The 20,397-nt window shown below is 55.3% G+C and overlaps 3 protein-coding genes and 2 non-coding genes across 10 annotated transcripts in view; 1 reads left to right on the top strand and 4 right to left on the bottom strand.

Moving 5' to 3' along the window:
• The window catches only part of TSR1 (TSR1 ribosome maturation factor), a 27,256-nt gene continuing 6,859 nt past the window's right edge, over window positions 1-20,397 (bottom strand). The window contains exons 2-16 of one of the 3 annotated variants that reach the window (XM_066979867.1): window positions 6,958-8,280; window positions 6,293-6,396; window positions 5,459-5,675; window positions 5,245-5,379; window positions 4,298-4,725; window positions 3,793-3,952; window positions 3,386-3,540; window positions 2,927-3,129; window positions 2,229-2,391; window positions 1,880-1,990; window positions 1,608-1,740; window positions 1,098-1,214; window positions 664-804; window positions 466-540; window positions 1-372 (exon numbers count right to left, since the gene is read on the bottom strand). In XM_066979867.1, the coding sequence (XP_066835968.1) occupies window positions 194-372; window positions 466-540; window positions 664-804; window positions 1,098-1,214; window positions 1,608-1,740; window positions 1,880-1,990; window positions 2,229-2,391; window positions 2,927-3,129; window positions 3,386-3,540; window positions 3,793-3,952; window positions 4,298-4,725; window positions 5,245-5,379; window positions 5,459-5,675; window positions 6,293-6,396; window positions 6,958-7,132 (2,496 nt within the window). In that variant the 5' untranslated portion in view covers window positions 7,133-8,280 and the 3' untranslated portion in view covers window positions 1-193. Of the gene's footprint in view, window positions 373-465; window positions 541-663; window positions 805-1,097; window positions 1,215-1,607; window positions 1,741-1,879; window positions 1,991-2,228; window positions 2,392-2,926; window positions 3,130-3,385; window positions 3,541-3,792; window positions 3,953-4,297; window positions 4,726-5,244; window positions 5,380-5,458; window positions 5,676-6,292; window positions 6,397-6,491; window positions 6,649-6,957; window positions 8,409-20,397 lie in introns of those variants that run through there. The other 2 variants (XM_066979866.1, XM_066979868.1) reach the window with 2 other exon arrangements.
• Window positions 1,454-1,545, bottom strand: LOC125183269 (small nucleolar RNA SNORD91 family). The gene has a single exon (XR_007165012.2). It is a non-coding gene; the product is annotated as a small nucleolar RNA SNORD91 family (small nucleolar RNA).
• On the bottom strand, window positions 2,770-2,861 carry LOC125183268 (small nucleolar RNA SNORD91 family). The gene has a single exon (XR_007165011.1). It is a non-coding gene; the product is annotated as a small nucleolar RNA SNORD91 family (small nucleolar RNA).
• Window positions 8,629-17,374, bottom strand: POLDIP2 (DNA polymerase delta interacting protein 2). 2 transcript variants are annotated; one of them, XM_066979876.1, is made up of 11 exons: window positions 17,143-17,374; window positions 16,013-16,094; window positions 15,231-15,328; window positions 14,263-14,359; window positions 13,697-13,772; window positions 12,949-13,056; window positions 12,577-12,713; window positions 11,554-11,580; window positions 11,243-11,368; window positions 10,705-10,784; window positions 8,629-9,102 (listed from the first exon to the last, which is right to left on the bottom strand). In XM_066979876.1, exons 1-11 carry the CDS (start codon window positions 17,340-17,342, stop codon window positions 8,988-8,990), a joined length of 1,146 nt encoding a protein of 381 aa, XP_066835977.1. In that variant the 5' UTR covers window positions 17,343-17,374; the 3' UTR covers window positions 8,629-8,987. The 2 variants fall into 2 exon arrangements, with proteins under 2 accessions (XP_066835977.1, XP_066835978.1); XM_066979877.1 differs by lacking the exon at window positions 11,554-11,580.
• On the top strand, window positions 17,446-19,964 carry TMEM199 (transmembrane protein 199). 3 transcript variants are annotated; one of them, XM_048067948.2, is made up of 6 exons: window positions 17,446-17,660; window positions 17,758-17,831; window positions 17,906-17,995; window positions 18,963-19,176; window positions 19,332-19,444; window positions 19,567-19,964. In XM_048067948.2, the coding sequence occupies exons 1-6, from the start codon at window positions 17,489-17,491 to the stop codon at window positions 19,660-19,662; spliced, it is 759 nt and encodes a 252-aa protein (XP_047923905.2). In that variant the 5' UTR covers window positions 17,446-17,488; the 3' UTR covers window positions 19,663-19,964. The 3 variants fall into 3 exon arrangements, with proteins under 3 accessions (XP_047923905.2, XP_047923906.2, XP_047923907.2); XM_048067949.2 differs by having other exon boundaries at window positions 18,963-19,152; XM_048067950.2 differs by having other exon boundaries at window positions 18,963-19,005.

A 20,397-nucleotide genomic window follows, 5' to 3' on the forward strand; every position in this document is an offset into this window, starting at 1 on the left:
TTTTTAAAAACGGTATTCATTACAATAAATAGCTGTAGCTGGAACCTGAACACCAGCTGTTGAGACAGCTGCCCCAGTACAGAGCCCAGCACCGACACGTCCAGGACATCAGCGCTGTCCTCACTGCGCGCAGGCTGAGGACAGCATGGGGAGAGCTAAGGCACTGGCTGCGTCAGCCGCGCTGCCCGGCGGCTCATTCCATTTCCACCTCCTGCACGGGCAGCGCGCTCTCACTCCTCACCCAGGGCACGGGCTCCGGGACGTAGGGATCGTAAGTCCATTTGGGGAAAACCCGCTTGTAGAGGTCCAGCAGCACGGTGTCCTGGGACTTCAGCTGGCCGTCAAAGTGGCACTTCATGTGGCCGTGGGTACCTAGGCGGAGAGCAGGAGGCTGTTAGCTCGCGCTCCTGCCCAGAAAGGCCACGTCCTGCCCACAGCGAGAGAGAAACACAGCGCCCAACCTACCTAACGGCTCCTTGATGTGTCCCCGACGACCCCATTTTGTCCTCAGCTCCACTGGCTTAAACCACGTCACGTCCTCTGGAGATCAGAGCACGGAAGGAGGTAAGGAACAGGCTTTGCTACCCAAACACAGCTGCTCCCGCAGGAGCAGGAGTTCTGCTTCCGCGCCCCTTCTTCCCCCCGCGCAGAGACGGGCTGTACCTCTGTTAAAGAACATGTATCGCACCACAGCCGTCTTGGTAAAGATCTTGAAAGGGTGGCCGCTGAGCACCAGCCGCTTGATGATGATTCTGTCGGGGTCTGCAGCCAGCAGGGAGCCCGTGGCGATGAGGTCGTGCATTCCTGCGAGGCAGACTCATTATCACACCGGGGCAGCACCACCAGACGTGCCTGCATCACCTCCCTCACCACAACCCCCTTCCCCAAATCGTTCCAGGCCCGGAGCAACCCCCCCAGCAGCAACAAAGGTGCCTGTGATAACGAGGAAGGAAATGAGTTAATCTGCTCAAACAGCACGAAGGCCAAGTCCCTTTCGAGCCATACTTTCTGAATACGTGTGTTCATGAGCAGGACACGCAGAAAGCCTGCGAGCGTTTGTTTCCCAGACAGCAGCTCCTCAGCACGTCCCAGCTTACCGTTACTTCTCTGTTTAAAAAGAAGCACTGAGGCAGGAGGGAAGGTGATGGGAGCATACACAGTCACCACCAGGGCAGCATCCGGGCGCAGGAAACGCTCCAGCTTGTGCTTGTCAGCTAGGACAGAACAACAACGATCAAGTTCAGCCCAACGGCAGTCCTCAGAGCGCTGGGAAAGCCCATCAGGCTCTTCCCTGGCAGAAAAAAAAAAACAGGCCCCGTGCAGTGCTTCTCTGCTGCTGCAGAGTATCGGAATGAAAGGGATCCTCTGAGCTCCCAGCTCGCTGCACGGAGCCTGCCACCACCTTGCCGGGACCAGAAAACCACGTTGCCCGAGCCCCCCACTACTTAGTGCCTCCCCCGGAAGCCTCAGCGCCTAGGTGGGACTCTTCAGAAGTTCCTTCAGCCAGGTTCAGACATCGTGGCCAAGACATCACAGGCTTCCTGCCCCAGGAACCTCGGCCCCGCTTCCCGGCACAGCCGCCCTCTCCCCAGCTGTCCCCCACAAACCTGAGGTGTGCTGGGAGAACAGGGGGGATGCTCGGAAGCGCCTGAACCCGCAGTGGAAGACGAGCTCCTCCTTGGCCCTCACCGGCTCGCTGCTGGTTGGATGCCGCCGCACCAGGAAATTCAGCACAGACATCTGCAGGAGAGGCAGCATCATGAGAGGCTGACGGCAGCGCTGCCAAACAAAGGCCAGAGCAGAGAGCAACAAAAACTGCAGCAGTGACAAATTCCCTTGACAAAGGGCTCCCGGAATCAGCGGGACCGTACTCGGTCACCTTTTGCTCGTGAGGAAGCAGGGCAAAGAGGACTAGCGGCTTCCCTTCTCTGAAGCTCTCCATCACCCCGACAGGGACGTTGCAGACGTGAACCGTAACGTACCAGCCAACCTGCCAAGAGAGGATCACTTGTGAGTACTTCTTTCACTAGAAACGGTGTCTGGAGAACCACGGGGTTAGAGAGGGAAGCCAGGAGAACGTCCGCCGTGCTCGTGGCGTCAGGCTAAGAGCCGCCTGGCTGAACAATCCGCGCAGCCACCTCCTGCCAAACCTCTCCTGCTAGGAGAAAGGGAAGGTGGTAGGGGAAGAGATGGAAACGTGACTGGTCAGCAAGAGAAAAGGGAGTTACCAAAGCTCCTTCGGCCTCCTCTTTCTCTATCTGCCGGAAGAGGTGCTTTCTGGTCCGGAAGAAGTCCTGGAACTGGAAAATCCTTGCGTAGTCCCGTGGGAGGTTTTCTTTGGGGTCCCACGGAGAAGTCCTGAAGCTCTTGAGCCCTCTGTACTTCTGGAACCTAAAGGACAGACAACAGGAAAGAAAACGCTTCACAAATCCACAAGGACTCACGCTTTCAGAAAGGGCAAAGGGAGCAAAACAAGCGTTAGACGTTTTCACAGAAAAGATCTTAGTGCAGGGAGAGGTAGGCACAGCAGCCAAGTCATGAAACAGCCCCCACAGAAGGCGATCGCAGCACTGCAGAAGACAAATCTCTGCGCTCCTCGTGCACTGGGTGCTTGCTGAGAAGAGAAACCGAGCGGCTTCTCCAACCCACGCAACTGCTGAGATGCACACTGCAACCTGCCCTCGCATTCGGGCTCTGCCATCCTCCCTCTCCCAGCTCAGGACAGGTTCTCTCTGCCTCGGGGAGCTGCACGCTGCCCCAACTAATGCCTCCCCTGGAAGCCTCAGAGCCTAAAGGTTCGTCTTCACAAGTTCCTTCAGCCAGGTTCAGACATCACGGCTAAGACATCACAGGCTTCCTGCCCTGCCTCACCACCAGCGGCGGGCCCCCCGCAGCCCCTCTCCCAGCACGGCGCGCGGTTCCTTACCGGACTCTGGCAGGCACATCACGCGGCGTGTCCACCTCATCCGGGAACATCTCATCCATTCTCTCCTGTTTGAATTTCTCCAGCATCTGCTCATCTTCCTCCACCTTCTCATCGTACTGGTCGTCCCGCACGCACTCGGACATGGTCACAGTCTCACAGTCCTCCTCTGCGAGTTCCTCTTCCTCCGCGCTGCTCTCCCCCTCCTGGCACAGGACAGCACAGAGCCCGTGAGCCTGCACAGCCCCAAAACCTTCGTGTGTTTGCGTGAACCACGGCTACAACACAGTCCCTCGTTTTGGTAGCAAACAGGCCAAAGAAGCAACAAGATGCACGTGAGAGGTTTAACGATGGAAAGCCAGGCAAGTCCTAGCTCAGTGCCGTGCCCTTTCCTGGAGAAAGCTGCAAGGACAGGACTGTACCAGGCTATCCTACGGCACCCAGATCAGCTCACAGAAGTACCTGGGAAGCTGCCTCTTCCATCATATCATCATCGATGTCATCATCGACGTCACCATCTTCATCACTGCCCTCTTCGTCATCCATGATCCACGCAGCCTGGTACTTGGACGTGCCTTTGGGGACCTTCACCTCCCTCCTGCTGGCCTTCTGAGAAGCTGTGGGATTCCCAGCAGCGGTTAGTACAGGAAGAATTCCCCTCTGCCTCAGCAGCACTTACATCACAACAGCCAAGACCACCTCCCGAGCCACCACTTCCCCGCACAGGATTTGTCAGGGCCTGAACAAGGCAGGTAGGATGTGACCCTGGTTTCTCTGCAGCTGCCCTCAGCCACCCCAGCGCCAGAAGGTTTCCAACAGCCCCTTTAACAGGGACAAGGGAAAAGCACGGAAATTCGGCTGCTACTCACCCTCCGCTTCCTGCAGCTCTTCTTCAGTCGGCCACGTCTGCTCCCCTTCCATGGGGTCAGGAACCACTTCTGACTGCAAAGACTCCTGCTTGCTCGTATCCGCCTTCATCAGGAGCTTTACATCTTCCTCCATCTCATCGGTACCGTTCACAGAGTCCTCCTGAAGGGCAAAGGCGGAGTCCCCCGCTGTGAACAGGTCCAACTGAAGCTAGCCAGCAGCCTGAAACAAAGGCCTAACTCCTCCCACAACCCTCCCTGCCAAAAAATACCCCCGCTCTGACAAATAACAGCAGAAGCTCCCTTGGTTATGCTGTAACCTAACCGTCACTACGTGCTGTGCGCAGGGAAGCCTTAGCTCGCTGGCAGAACCGCACCTACCGGCTCTCTTCACACAACTCCCTCGTTCCCCCGCCCTTGACCACACCCCCCAAGTTGTCTTTTCTGGAGGAAAGTTTCAAAATGTTGTGTTTTAAGGGGCCCGGCAAAGCCCTGAGCTCCCACACACCTGCACATCCATGTCCTGCGTCTTCTTCCGCCCCTTAACCACTCGGGGGTTCAAAGAGAGGGGATCGGGGGGCGCATCCAGCTGGCTCATCTGGAAGTCTCCATGCCCCACAATATGCACCAGGCCGTTCACGTCCAGGGTCTGTCCCCGGACAAAGCCGGACACCTTCAAGGTCCCGACCTGGTCGCTCTCCTGACTGGGCACGAATTCGGCAGTGTAGGCAAGGAGGTGAGCCCGCCTGTCCCGAAAAGCAAGGTGCCGCTGCTTCTGCGTGGCGAGGTGCCTCAGCAGCAGCGAGGACTCCTGCTCTGTGTTCAGGGAAAAGAGCTTGGCCTCTGGAAACCGCTTCTCGATGACTTTGGAAAGTTTCTTCTTGGCATCTATGCGCTTCTTCGGCGGCAAGTCAGTGCCCCCTGGCACGGCAAGAGCTACAGCACAGAGCAGAGGTCACCGTTAGATTTTTATACCCCTTTCGCCAAGCATTAACAGTCTTGGATGTCTGCAACCCAAATAACCAAACAAGAGATGGACGCTACAAGCTACGAAGGCAGCTTCACCCATTCAAAAGAAAAAACAGGGCATAAAACTTGTCCTTGGATATAAAATTTTAAGATTTTTTAAAAGAGACCATGGAGAGGAGGACTCAGGAACTAAACTCAGCAAGAAAGCATCTGAATCCTTTTGCTCTGCATGGCTGAACAACAACCACTGCACACCTACGGACACCAAGGATGCCCCTTTTATCTCTAGCACTGCCCTACCAGGATAATGACACAACGAGGCAGCAGAATATCAGCATTTACCTGACCTATACACAGAAACAGAGAAGCTGAAGACCTGGGGTCACCTATCACCATACGGAGTTTTAGCTTACTAAACAGTAAGCCCCCATCGAGCACCCCCTTGAACCTGTAGCCCGCTAGAAGCCGCTGATGTTTCTTACTCACCGTAACTGGGGAGCCCCTGTGCGAAGAGGCAGGAGAGGCAGTACTCCCCTGCGCTGTCCCAGCCATCCGCAGGATCCAAGATGAACAGGAGGGAGTCAGCAACTTTCGCTAGGTCTAAGACAGCGTGCAGATCCCCTGTGCGCAAAACACCTCCGTTAGCGGGGCTGCCAGGGGTACGGGGCCAAGAACTACCCAGACAGCGATGTTTCCTCACCTGTCTGTGCCGTCACAAACCGCCAGCGCTGCTTGAGCTGGGGGCAGAGGAGCGCAAAGCCCCCAGCCTTCCCCTCGTCCACGCGGAGAACAGCCGAGTCCTGGCTCTGCAGCAAGCAGAGGGCGTCGTGCGCTGCAGCCCTGCTGTGCAGTGGCACCACAACCACGAGGTGCGGGGGCCCATCCCTGCTGCCCAAACTCCGCTTCTCCGCCAGCACCTGTGGGCAGAGTTCCAAGAGTGTGAACCCCAGCGCTAGGAAGCTTTGGTCAGCCCTGTAACGCCTCGCTCGCCTCATTCTTCTCCTGACCCAGCCCCCGTTCTGCCCCACAGACCCCAAACAGCAGTAAAATCACAGACTCATTACGGTTGGAAAAGCCCTTCAAGATCACCTGGTCCAACCACCCCCCTACCACCACCATCACCCACTGAACCATGTCCCAAAGCACCACGTCCAGCCTCTCCTTGAACACCCCCAGGGATAAACCACGTCCCTAAGCACCGCACCCACCCATTCCTTGAACACCCCGAGGGACAGTGACGCCACCACCTCCCTGGGCAACCCGTCCCAGTGCCTGACTGCTCTCTCTGAGAAGAAATGTCTCCTCATTTCCAACCTGAACCTCCCCTGGCGCAACTTGAGGCCGTTCCCTTTAATCCCAGCACCAGTTACCTGTGAGTTTTTACAGCAGAAGATTCCACTAACCCTGCACAATCCCATTTGAATACGCAAGATTTGGGGAATTTTCCGCTGCACAGCCACGGCTCTGGCGCCCAGCCCGGCCCCCCCCCAGCCGCACACCCGGCCCCGCTCCCCCCCCCCCCCCAGCCCCTCACCGCCTCCTTGCGCTGCCGGCGGAGCTGCAGGGCCTGGTGCCGCCGGTCCGCCCTGCCCAGCTCGCGGCGCTGCCGGCGGCTCTGGGCCTTCACGGGGACTCTGCCTACGAAGGGGAAAAAAAAAAAAAAAAAGCGGTCAGGAAGCGGCTGAGGCGGCTCCGAGCCCGGCCGGGGCCCTCCCGGGGCCCTCCCGGCTCACCCGCGGCCCCGCGCCGCGCGGCCCGGTGGTGCCTGCCGCCCTTGTGCGCCTTGTTCTGCTGCTTCAGCGGCCCGGCCCGGTGCGCGCCCGCCATGCTGCCGCCCCGCCGCCGCTTCCGCCCGCCCCGCGTCACTTCCGGCGGCGGCCGTGACGTCGAAGGGAGGCAGGGGGAGGGAGGAGGAGGCGGCGCAAAATGGCGGCGCCGAGGGAGGGCGGTAGCGGGGGGGGGGGGCGGCTCCTCCCCGACCCCTCTCCCGGCCCCCACAGCGCAATAAATGAGAGGCAGGAGGCCGGCCGCTCCTTCAGCAGTTTATTGGTGGAGGTTTCCGTACAGATCCCCGCGCCCCGCTGCCTTTTATTTTATTTTATTATTTTTTTTTTGACAGCGATTCTTGACAATCGGTTCTCACTAATAAACTTCTGACAGCCGACTCCTGACAAGCAGTTCTCAACAACCAGTTCTTACCAATCGATTCCCGCCGCTCCTTTCCCAGCCACAAAGCTCTGCTCCCAGTCCTGAGGCCCCAGCAGCACCCGTCCCGCTGGCACGGCGCACTGACCCCCGCGCGTCCCTCACAGCTCCAAGCGTTTCCCTGCCGTGCCCCCAAAGTACCGCTGCTGCTGCTCCTTATCAGCACCATCAGGTCCGCAGTACCTCAGGAAGAAGTGGGAGAGCAAGAGGGTTAAACATTTACAACAGCGGCGCGATTGCCAGGAAGGATGAAGTCGGTAACCCAAGAGAGAGGCAGGGCGGCTGTAACGCCGTTCTCGCCTCAGCGACTGCCCAGAAGGGAGAAAGCGGCTCCTACAGGGCCCTCACCCGCCCCAGCACAAAGAAACCATCCCTTTTTTTCCTCCTGCAAAGAAATCGGCCCAGCAGTGGCAGCGTGAGGCTGTCAGCCACGGGCTGTTCTGTACAGATCCTTTTCTAAGATCAAGCTGGCTGGCCGAACCTTTTGACTCAAAGCAACTTCCTACCTGACAGGAAAAAAGTCACAGAATTAGAGACAGGTGAAAAACAAGCACTGTTTAAGCAGTAGTAATTAATTCTCCTTATATAGGTGTCTGCTGGCTGCAGGACAGCACACGGTCTCTCCCCGCCCTTGCTGGAGGCCAGCTGCCCACCAGCTGAGACAGCCCGTGGCACTGCCTCCAGAGCCAAAAGCAAAGAGAGCAGGACTCGAGGTAACCAGGACACTTCTGAATGGGGAAAAACAGTCCCACGAGTGATTTATCCCTCGCTATTTAAGCAAGGCTAGGGAAAGGAGCAGTTTGAAACTCCTTCTGCCCAGGCTTCCCATCACAAAGCCAACTAAAAGCCTCTGCTCCCTGCAGAGACCGGGCCCGAGACAGCCAGCAACAGCCGTGGAGGCGGACACCTCTCCATCTCTGCAGCCCTTGGAGCTGCTGATCTGCACTGTGGACCGGGCCCTCCACGCTTAGAAGCAAAATTCCCGCAAATCCATGCATGGTAAGCTTACAGGCATTTCACTGACCTGTGCCTGCCCAGTTCGGCAGGGCCCGCGGCACACAGGACCAAAAATCACACCCCGCTGAGCTGAGTGAGCAGGAGCAGAAGCCAGGCGCTACCTCGCTGCAGGGGGCTCCTTCAGGTTAAAACAAGCTATTCCTGGCAAAGCACAAACTCCCAAGAAGACAGAGCCACGTTTTGTATTCCTAGAGCTCGGCAAGCCCTCGTGGGGCAGGGGGCTCCTCGTCCACACGCCCTTAGCTCCCCTGCACTACCGCAGCGCGCAGTGCTGCGCACAAAGGCACCTGGGTTGGCAGGCTGCTCAGCACCACCTGCCAACCCACCTCTCCCCCTCCGCGCTCTCTCCTCCAACAAAAAATGAGCTTTGCATCGCTCTAGCACAGAGCCCAGACGAGCTGCGCGACGGGGAGCGCGGCTTACGGGCTGCTCTGCCACACGCCAGCTAGATCCCAGAAAGCAGCTGCATTGCAGGAAGGCTGTGCCTCGCGAGGGAAGCCGAGCTGTTCCTGTCCCTGCTCCCTAAAAACATCCTCACTGCTGCTTTCTGCTTGGGCTGACTCCGCTTTACACGTGGGCGAGGAGGGAGCGACAAGACAGGGCAAGCTGGAGGCAAACCCCAGGCCTCAGTTTATAAAGGAAGACTGGTTGCAACTGGAAGGGCCAGTTTATTAGAGAAACCTCACATCGCAGAGAATTCACAACACAGTGGAGAGGGTCCGGGCCCGCTGAGGGGAAATCTTCTGCAGCAGCACAGGCCTACGTCCCCCAGCTCCAACCCCAGCGGGTGCCACGAAGGGAAGGGTTAACTGTAACACAGCTTACGGTTACAAGCAGCCTGAGAGAGCCAGTACTAAAGTCCCCAAAAAAGCCTCCCCGTTAGACAACAGTTAAAACGAAAATGGTTTAAAATGTTTAAAAGCTCCGTGTTCCTGGCTGCAGCACGATGGGGAGGCAAAGGGCTACAACACACGCAGTTCGCCGTGGGTCTCAGCACTCCAGCTGCTCTACCAGTGAAGGCCGGACGGGGGGGTCTTCTCGTCTTTGTTGCTTTCCAGAGAAAAGGGTGGGATTCGGACGTCAAAGTGGGAGCCATCAGGCCTCTCAAATCGAAAAGTACCCCTGCAAAACAACGGCAGAGATCACGCTGAGGCCAGGGAAAACGCAGCCAGTCGTCAGCAGCTAGGAGGTAAGAAACAAGCTCGTCCATATCCTGCAGAGGGACTCTGGGGCTGCATTTGCAAGGTCGGTTCAGCAGCGAGAACATCTCTGCCAAGATGACTCATTTATTGGAAGACTCCCGGGCAGTTTACATCACATCTCTAATACGCTTTTCCTGAATAAAGATGTCATGACTGGATCCTCCAGGAGGTAAGCGCACTCCAAGCATCTGCAGCAGTGTTTACCTCACACCCATCCCACAGGAGACAGAACCAACAGCGCTATTTTTACAAACGTGATTACAAATAAATTCAGACGCGTATTTCTTGGCAGAAGCTCCGCTAGTCGTCTGTGATAATACGAAATCTCAGTACAGATGCAACTTGCAACAGCTGCTACTTTGCATTTCAGAAAAGGGCACTGAAGAACTGAATCTGGCTGTCCCTGAACATGCAAGGGACTTGCCACGTCCCTGGAAGCAGTCTCACTGCCCTGAAACGCAGACCACTGCACTGCAGAACATGGGCAAGAGGGCTGCGGAGAATAACAGGTCTTGCATCACGGAAAGCACACAACAGAAAACAAGACTTCAAGCTGAGCAGCTTCTGAACTTCAGAACCTTTATCTCCTTCCCTTCAGGGTGCATGCAGAGAGAGGGGGCAAAAAAAAAAAATCAAAACACTACATCTATTTCTATTCCCCAGGACATACGTTCAGGCAATTCAAAATGCGTAACGTGTCAAACACGGGCGTATCTGGTAGACAAAAAGCTGCTCTCACATTTTTCCCAACTCAAAGGTAGTTCCAAGGCAGCTTAACATCTGAAACAATTTACTGAAAGCCAGAGAGACCTGTCGCACAGCAGGCAAGAGGTGGCTGCACATTTCTTCTTCAGAGACAACACTAAATGCGCTAACCCAGTTGAAATGTAAAACGAGGAAATTGCCTTAACCCCCCAGCACAGCAGAGAAACACCTCAGGCTGAGCACTTTCCTACCTGCACTTAGACAGGAGGGGACTTGGGTGCAAATTAAACTGAAGGCCTTAGCTGGAGTAACCCCACACGCTAATTCTCTGTGGTCACAGAACTGCACAGCTTCACTCAGGGACAGAATCAAAGCCCAGCAAAAGAGCAGGCCTCTCCGAAGAGGAGGAATCCTTGTGCACACACCTCTGCTGCCTAGGGAAACGCCAGCGTGAAGCCTCGTCCCTTGCACCAAGCACTGAAAGGGGCAGAAGCTGAGGGTAGCTGAAGATAATGGAGAATTGCTTCATGTCTTTTCAGTCCAGTCCAGCACAGACCAGAGCAGGAGGAGGAGGAGGAGGAGTTAGCCTGGAGCCTCTCTTGGCGCAGAGAACCAAGAGATCACCTTACCACCAGCTGGGATTACTACTACCAAGAAGCCGCTCATACAAAGACCCCTTTTAATTACCACATGCGTTCCGTCCAGTCCGCTTCTGCCCACCTTTAAGCCACAACTCCAGACTGCAAACTCTGCATCGCAGCTCAGCGCTGTGGGGTCCTACACCAAAACAACTACCGCGGTAATAAGTGCTTCTTACCACATGTGGCCACTGGATGCCTGCAGGGAGACGTGACTGCTGTACTGAAACGCTGGCTGCTCTTTCGATAGAACTGGCTCCTGAGAAGACAAGAAGAGACCACTCTACATCAGCAACAGATCTTAAGATTCCTCCACAGAGGGGCATCAGCAGGAAATTTACACAGCGAGAAGAAAAAGAGAATCGCAAATCTTCACACTGGCATTTGGCACCAGTTCCTCTTTTCTGTTTCTTAACACCTAAGCATCGCTCCCAGCTACATGGCAGACAACCTGCCCGGTGAGTAGCACAGAATCAGGTATTATTCCAGTTTCCCCATTATCAGTCATTTAGGAGCATTCTGTAATACCCTCCATGAAGTTTCAGTTCACACAAACTAACAACAGATAAAAAGCTTATGTGATTTTTTTTTTTTTCCCACTGCCTGTTTTCTATTCCACATTTCTTTTGCCTCCTAAGAAATTTACTGGCAAACCAATCCAAGCGAGAGGACTCCAGCAAAGAGCTCACTTCCCAAAAGAAGCAGCACAATACCTACCCTTCCCACAACACCGCGGCCTCGCACTGTTTCTAAGGTGCCAGACAAGCTAAATATCCTCCAGTGCCGTTCTCGCAGCTGTACCACTTCACTGTCAAGGTTCTCCAAGCGAATACAGTAGCGCCACTGGACGGAAGAAAAATAGTTATTAACAACGAGAATCAGTTGCAAACAGTTGATAACCCACAGCCGATACTGGGAAACAGTTGCCAGGCAAGGGCGACTCTCCCTCAGAGCTTATCACACCGCAACGATGCCACAGCAAATAAACTCCTTCCCTTTAGCTGCTCCGCAAAACAAAAGGCACTTACCCAGTAGACATGGGAATTCTGGGCTTCCTGTCAAGAGAAACAAAAGACTTTAGCAGCTGCCCTTCAACGCTCGGCGCCAAAACCTCTTCAGCTGTCAGCACAGCACAAGCACGGGGGCTCTCGCTCCACGCCAGACTGACACAGCCAACTCACATGAGCGCAGAGACAGCTGCTCTCCGAAGCGGTCCAGCAGTTACCGCCTGGCACTGGCTCTGCTCTAGACATGTAATCATGAGGTGGGAGGTTTGCAGGGATCTCATGACTAGGGAGGGTTGATCTCCATGTTAATTACGCACTTTCTACAGATCTAGAAACACCCGTTTCCTTGCTTTCAGGCACCTGTTTTTCTGACGAGGTTAGGACAAACGTCAGTTGGGCTCCACAGAAGCTGCAGTGCCACACCAGAACACTCGCCCGTCACAGCGCAGGCTCACAGCAGCTGTACTCAGAAATCAAACTGCTGCTGTAATTCCCAGCCCTCCCGCTCAGAAATCTATCGGAGCCTTATTATTTCGGGTGGCCCACATGAAGATGCTACGCTATCGAGTGTGCGTGGTTATCAGCTAAATCCAGAGTCTTTAGCCAAACCCTCTAACCTGCATTAGGGACGGGAAACGGGTCAACACCCACAGACCTCACCACTGGGCAGGATAACGGCCTTGTTATCTGGGCAGATGGCCTCGGTGCCACCTTACGCACGTGCCCAGCTGCAACTGAGGCAGTAAAGGACCAGTTTACAAGTCTTGCTAAGTATCTTGCTAACAGCGTTCTGCAGAGAAGCCCAGAGTACTTCCCATCCTACAAATAACAAGAGAAAGCCAATCTGCAGGAGCTGTTCTCCAAAATACTAACGACAAATATTTTCATATTCATACCTCTGCTGGACGTAATGACAAGGAAATTACAACTGGGATTAAAACGTACTTTCTCCAGTAAGCAGAAGGTGCCTTCAGCGAGTCAACAGCCCTTAGGAAAACATGCAAGCCCACAGAACTAACGCAGCAAGATGCAACACACACCTACCCTCATGCCCATATAGAAAGGGATGACCGTGACTCGGATGTTCTCTGTGGTTTCTCGGTGCACATCGGAGAGCTCTAACCAGGGGTGGTTCTTTTCCTGCCACGCACACAGCGTATCCCGTGCTACAAAAGGTGGAACTGTGGGGAAGGAAAGATCGGAGTTCGTAAGCATGTTGTAGCCAGGGTGCCCCCCACATCCCCAAGCAACTGCCTTCAGAGTTACAATTACTTAAAGGAGGCTTTACTGTGACAAAATCCAAGCCAGACCATGATTTTCACACTGTATCCAAGACAATGGCCTCTGGATAACTGTCACAAAACACCCCAAGCATCTGGCTGGCTCTGGGGATTTACCTCAGAGGACAGAAATTACCTTTTGTTTGGTCATACATGAGAAACCTCTCAAAGAGCTCATGCTGGATGGGCACTTGATCGGTGGAGCTGTAGGGAAGGATATCTTCATGGCTTACATAGTCTAAACCTGGAGAAGAAACCCCAAAAGCAGTTGAACTTCCAGCAAAGAGCAGCTCAGAAGTCCCCGACAGAGAAACAGATCCCACTAGCGAGAAGTTAATAAAAGGACTATAAGGACTTGGTAGCAGAAACCAATGTTGATACCATGACTGCAAGCAAGAAGGGAGGAAACCGGCCAGTAATAAACTCGGCAGCGTTCTCCTGGGAGATTTCTCCATAGGATAAATTCTCTGATAAATACAAACTGGCTGCAAAGTCACTGAACAGTCAGTCACAGAAGGACTTTGGGCAGGAAATGCACATGATGAAAGATCTAGCTAGCGGTCCTAGTAATAAATAAAAATAAATAAAGCAGAATAGCTTGTATGCAACAAGGTTTGCATATGGGATTCGTGTATCACTAGCTCAGAGTATCTATGCCTTTGTCTGATCAGAGTCTGCCCAACTTCCATCTCTCCAAAAGGGCCTCACACATTTTAGTAATTCTGTTTTTTTCTAGCAGGGCCCTAAAGCACAGACAGGTCTACTACAGGAATGCCCTAAGTGCGCCGCCGCTTCGCTGGTAGGAGTCGACTGCTCACGACTGTTTTGGGCTCACCTCATGACAACCCACATCTCCACAGAGGTTAGAGGCGCTTCTTACTCACCTGGTATGGCGTAGAGGGCTCTGCTGTCATCGTGATTTGCCAGGAACGTCACTGCTTCTGTCTGTGATCTCTGAGACTGAGAAAAGAGAGGTTTAAGTCTTTCACAGAACGGATTGTTGAAGGTCAGTTTCCACTCATGCTTCAGTTTACTACTGTTCCTTCTACAGCATATAAGATTTGTTTTATGTAACCAATTCACCTCAGAACATTTCCACTTTCAAGTTCCTCCGGACTAATTTTTCTCTCAAACAAGTGGAAAACATTTTCAGTGCTGCAGCCCACGTTTATAATTACTTACGTGCACCAGAAAAGGAATGCCAACAGGATAAGGCAGTGAGGTTGGAAAGGGTAAACATTATCCAGAAAAGTCACATGACACTCCAGAATATTTTTCTCAGGGAAATTACGACTTGAAAAACAAATTTGCCCTACAAGTTCCAAACAATCCCAGGACAAAGACCCAAGCTAGCCATCACAACCACTTAGATCTACAGCCAGCGATAGAAAAGCATTCGCATCAGAGAAGATATTTGAGTTTCAATACCACGATGACATTCGTTACTTACTATATGCGGACAATCCCGGGCATCTATGAGCACCTGGTAGTAAGTATGCGTTTTGCCCTTGACCTCCTTGGAACCATGGCCTGCCGCGTTCTCACTCCTGAACGGAAAAGCAGAGCCCTGAGCTCAAGTGCACGCACCCTAACCCCTGCTTCAGCTGGGACTCGGAACGGGAGGGAGCTCACTTTGAGACAGCAGCAAGCCTTTGTTAACAGGACCAAGCACATTCATAAACAACAGTTTCTTAACATGCATTTTGCAGGCTGTAAGCATTCAGTTCTACCCGAATTAAGCTCACTCATACAACGCTAGATGAGACGAGATGACAACCAGCGGTGTTTCTCACAGCACACCTCTTTTTTCAGACAACTCAGAAGTTCTTTCTGCTCAGCCCCGTGTCCTGGCTGGGGCAGGTATTTCTACTGCCCTCTTGTTCTCTCTCTGCTCACTCCTCACCCCTTTCCAAGTCCAAATGCACGCTCACTGGCACACCTCCAAAACAAGCCAGGGGAAAACGAATTGAAGAGAGCAGAGAAGCGAATAGTGACTCAAACAGAAGGATGAGCTTGGCCTAGGGGGCTGAAAGTGGAGGCAGGGGGGAGTTGGAAGGAAGGGAGCTGACAAATCCAACTCACTGGCAACCTATAAAGGAAGCAGCCTGTAATTTTAAACACAGGAGCAAGTTAAACTAAGCAAAGCAAAATTAAGTTTTGCTTTATTAAAAAGATGACGGGATGTTTTTTTCCATTTCTCTCTCTCTCACACACCCACACTCTTCCTTCCTACTTCCATCCAGTCTCTAACAGAAAATTAATGCAACGTCTCTTATTTGAGCACCTCTCTTCCAGTTTATCTTCACACAAAACAGAACTGCACCACTGTCCTCAAAAAGCAGGAAACTTGCTAAGAAATGCAGCAGTATAATATAAATGTAGCAGTATAATAGCAAATAAACGTGAAAGAATCCTTACTTTTCTGTGACAGGAGAAGCAACATCTCGATCATAGAGCCTGGCTTGCCAGGGAAACAGAACTATCCCTCGATAGCCAAACACGCTGTGAAGAAAGAGCTGAAAGGAACAAATAATTGCATTTGAATACACAGCTGGCTTCAACCAGCTTAGATACAATAAGAAACATGAACCCAAAAGCCCCTTTTCTGACAATATCTTAAGAAAAAATAAAAATCTGCTAATCGAGCTACCTCCGTTAACAAGAAACACTTACAAAAAACTAAATATGCTAGATGGAAATGCAGGGAGAATGACCATAGCAGAAACAAAGAGGGAACGTAAAGAGTTTGGGACGAGAGAACAAATTCACGTCGTCTCTATCCCATAAAACTGAATGGCTACACCAGTAATAAAGTTCTGGAACATCCCAAGTGCAGAGAGGAGAGCAGGACAGAAGGGACTGCTCAGGAACACAAACAGATCTGCGAGTCGCACACGCACCAACGACAAGTTTAGTTGTTGTGTCTCACATTCAGCAACTGGTTCTTTTGCTGCTAAGGGGAGAAAACGCTTAAACAAAACCTGCAGAGCAAATTATCTCTGCACGAGCGGCTCTGTCGTGGTGCAGATTCTTATCAACTTGCTACTGTCAGATGACTGACAAACTGCAGACACAGCAGGGACGAGGCACGCTGATCTGTGGAACCTCTGGCCTTCTACCACTACGCTGCGGATCCCGCAGCTACCCGACGGCTGTGGAAGGAGCCTGGAGGGTCAGCGCCGCTCCCCCAGAGCGCTCACCTGGCCCGTCTCATATTTGCCATGCTGCTTCGGTGCCTCGAACACCCCCACTGTCTCCAGCACTTTGCCCTCGGGACGGTTCCTAGGAGCAGAGAGGCGGCTTGTCCCCAGCACCGCGCTGTGCAGGGCGCACAAAGAGCTGAGCCCCAGCCCCGAGCCTCCCGGAGGGCACTGTGCGCCCCTGCCAGAGCCCTGCTCCCCGGCCCTCCGCTCCCAGTACCCCCCCCCAACCCTCATTTCCCACCTCGCCGCCCAGACACCCCCAGATCCCACCTTTCCCACCTGCCCTCCCCTCCAGGACCCTCCTAGATCCCTTCTTTCCCCCCTCACCCCCCAGGCACTGCCAGATCCCCCTTTTCCCACCTCACCCCCCCCCCCCCAAGCCCCCTCTTTCCCACCTTGTCCCCACTCAGAGCCCCCAAACCCCTCCTTTCCCACCTCACCCCTCCCAGACTCCCCTTTTCCCACCTCACCCCTCCAGCCCCCCCTCAGCACCCCTTCAGCATGCCCTACCCCAGGTCCCCCCCCATCTACTCCAGGCCCACCTCCCACAGTGACCCAGCACCCCAAAACCCCCTCAGCACCCCCTCAGCATCTCCCAACCCCCCTCAGCACCTCCCCAAAACCCCCCTCAGCACATCCCAAAACCCTTCAGTACCTCCCAACCCCCTCAGCACCCCCTAACACCCCCTCACAGCCCCCTCAGTGCCCCTCAACCCCCCTCTGCACCCCCCAAAGCCCCCCTCAGGGCCCCCCAACCCCCCTCAGTACCCCCTAAACCCCCTCAGCACCCCTCAATCCCCCTCAGCACCCCCCAAACCCCCTCGCAGTCCCTTCAGCACCCCCTCACCCCTGTCAGCGCCCCCCAACTCCCCTCACCACTCCTAAAACTCCCTCACAGCCCCCTCAGCACCCCCTAACTCCCCCCGGCACCCTCTTAAACCCCCTGACAGCCCCCTCAGCGACCCCCAATCCCCGTCAGCACCCCCAAAACCCCTCACAGCCCCCTCAGCGCTCTCTCACCCCCGTCAGCACCCCCCTAAACCCCCTCTCAGCACCCTCAACAGCACCTCACCCCCCCCCAGCACACCCAAAACCCCCTCAGCAACGCCCCCCCCCCAAGGCCTCACCGCGACGACAGGTGCCTCCGCGGCGGCAACGGCGGCAACAGCGGCAGGACGGCGGCGGCCGCCGTCCCTCCCCCGACTCCCAGAGGCGGCGCCCCGCGTCCCGGGAGCCGTTCCCTCAGCGGCTCCCACAGCGGCAGCCCCCGGGCCCGGCACCGGCCCAGCGCCGCCGCCACGTACCGCCGAGCCGCGCCGCCCGACATCCCGCCGCCGGCCCACAATGCACCGCGCGCCCCCCCCGCCGCCGCCGCCGCTCCCCCCTCCCTTCCCTTCCCGCCGAGGGGGCGCTCTAGCCCGCTCCTCTCTATGGTGCCCCGCGTCGCCTAGGTGACGGAGGCCGCGGGCCAAGATGGCGGACGCCGTCAGGGCAGGGCCGCGCCTGAGGAGAGCGGTGGAGGGAGAGGAGCTGGCCGGGCTCCCCGCCGCGCTGCGGGACGAGCTGCGGGACGCTGTGGGGTCTGAGGGCGCCCTGGTGCCCTTTAGCTTGCTGAGGAGGCTGCACGGCGGGCTGCGGGAGGCAGGTGGGCTGTGCCGGGCCTGCTCGGCCGGGCCGCGCCGCCGTTAATGTCCGTTAATGTCCGTTAATGTCCGTTAACCGCCCCCTCGTCCCGCCCGCAGGGTCGCCGCTGTTCCTCTACCAGCTCCTGGAAGGCAGCGAGATCGCCGTGCCCGAGGTGCCGGTGCAGCCGCGGGTAGGTGAGGGCCGGGGGCGGGCTGGGGGCCCCCTCGTCCCGCGGCCCTGACGGGAGCTCTGCTCTGCCCCCAGAACCCCGAGCTGGTGGCGCGGCTGGAGCGGATCAAGGCCAGGCTGGCCAACGAGGAGTACCGGCGGATGACCCGCAATGTCACCGGCCAGGTGAGGGGCCTAGACAAGGATAGCTCCCCCACCATGCACCCCGAGAGGTCCGACCCCTCCTGCATTGCCTTCGATGCTCCTGAGGCAAAACCGAGGGGCCAGGAGAATGAAAATCCATCCGTCTTAAAGGCAAAAAAAACATCCTGCCCTGTCACACCCGTGTTGCCCACCAGTTCGTCTTCAAGCTGGTACTGGCGTGAAGAACAGGAGAAGTTTCTTAGCTTTCTAAACCTATGATGCTGTCACGTGTGTCTGTGCATTGCCGACTGCCCCATCGTGACTCATCCTCAAAAGCATGGCCAAAAACAACCCAACAGCCAAATGAATTTTCTTATAGAATGAATGCAGTGCAGAGGGGAGGGGGGCGGGGACCTAAGGAGCGCACGCTGTGAATACCTGGGAACAATAGGTGCGGTGCTGAGGCCAGACAGGCAGGACAGGGTTATGGGGAGTGTGGAATAGAAGGCACTGACTTTTTGGAGCAGCTCATCTTGCCAAAAGTTGTCAGGTTTTGATCTGGGAGACTAAGCGTCTTATGTAAATATTTTACTGTGAGCATTTGTGCTGCCATTTTCTGAACTGTTCTATGTTTGCTATAGTTTTGAAGTGAGGTCATTCGTGTCAAGGTAAAAACAGGGTTGAGTGAGATCTTTGTGAACAGTGACCGTTTTGACAAGCCCACGCTTGTCAGATGACAAGGTGAAATCCTCTAGGGTCTCTTAAAGACAGATCTTCAGACCCCACGTAAGAGATCTCCAAGAAATGCTTTGATTAAAAATTACCCCTTCTTGTTATCACCGAATCAGGCCACAAGCATAAATCCAGAAATCTCTGTGGAGGGCCCCGCGGGAGCTTCCCAAACTTCTGACTGGATCCGAGGGACAGGACAGGGTATTGGTATTGCTTTTATTCTGCAGTTAACGTTAAAATGCAACAGAATACAAGTTGTTTTAATCCCTTCTTTTAGGACATGAACCGAGGTGGGACCCTAGCCGACTTTGGGAGGCAAAGTGAGTGGCTGGCACCTGGCAGCGCGTACCGAGAGGCAGAGAAGTCAGTCAGGAAGCGTCGCGTCGCTAGCAGTTGGCCTCAGGCAGCTGTTCCCTCTCAGAGCAACGGCATCTCGCCGGGAGTTAATGCACAGAAGTGTTCCTTGAGTAAAAGAGCGGCCCATCTTACAAGTATTTCTGGGGGCACAAAGCGTGTGAATTCTCGAGCCTTCCCGTAGCCCAGCGGAGGCAGTCGCAGGCAGATTCACTCGGCAGTTTTACGGCTTGCCCCCCGCCCTGTTCCCCCAGCCTTACCTAAAAGCGATCCTCTTTTCCCTTCTCTCCAGTTCGCTCCGTTAAAGCCGTGGTCATCACCGTCTTCAACTTCATCGTCACCGTGGTGGCCGCGTTTGCCTGCACGTACCTGGGCAGCCGGTACGTCTTCGTGGAGACCGCGGCGGTGAGTGAGCCTGCTCGTGGGGCGCTCTGCACGGCCGGGCAGGAGCAGCAGACGCTCCCTGGCACCAAGCAGCAGCTTCACCGTTCACACGTGGTCACTTTTCTCTCTTTTTGCGTCCTCAGCGCGTCCTCTCAGCGGTAATCGTGGCCTCGGTGGTTGGCTTGGCAGAGCTGTATGTCATGGTGCGGACCCTCGAAGGGGACCTTGGGAAGCTGTAGCCACGCGCATCCCCCTGAGCTGTGGTGCTCGTGCTGCGCTGGAGGCTTTGGCCCACCCCAGGAGGCATTTGTTTGGGGCAGGCTCATCTCGGCGTTGGCGTCTGGTGGACCTCGCTTCCCGCTCCTTAACATTCCCGAAACGAATCATGGATTAAAAATCATGCAGCTGCAGAGCAGAAGAGGGAACGGCTGTGAGCTTTTACCACCCCAACACGGAGAGGAGCGTGAGCTGGTGCTGTTCCAGCTCTGTGAAGCCGCTGTGCTTTCGTTCTGCAAATATACACCGTTGTGTTCTCAGCCTCCTTCCTGCCATGCGGCTCGCTGACTTGGCACGTCAAAGCCATCGCAGCCAGCCGCGAACCTTCCCTCTCCCTCCGCACCCCGCGTCGTGCTCTGTCTCCTGCAGGAAGCAGCGCCCTCACTTTGCCCGGCCTCCCTGCTCCCACCCGCTCCCCCACGTGCTTTAAGGAGCGCGTTACTCACTCGTTATTCACTCGTGACCAGCGTGGCAGTACCACATTGGTGACGGGAGCTTTCCCCCCTCCTCGCAGATCTGTTCAGGACGACAGCACCTGGTGTGGCGGCGTTGGGGTTGACGCCCAGCTTGGCCTTGTCCCGAAAAGCTCAGCAAGCAGGCGTCCCCTCCACGTAGCTCGTACCGAGTCCTCACACGGGGAGAGGGTCGCCCCGGGGGCTGCCACAGCTCCTGACCCGTGGTCCTGCGGCTGGGGGGGG

Source organism: Anser cygnoides, chromosome 18, assembly GCF_040182565.1.
Source record: "Anser cygnoides isolate HZ-2024a breed goose chromosome 18, Taihu_goose_T2T_genome, whole genome shotgun sequence".
Lineage (NCBI taxonomy): Eukaryota > Metazoa > Chordata > Aves > Anseriformes > Anatidae > Anser > Anser cygnoides.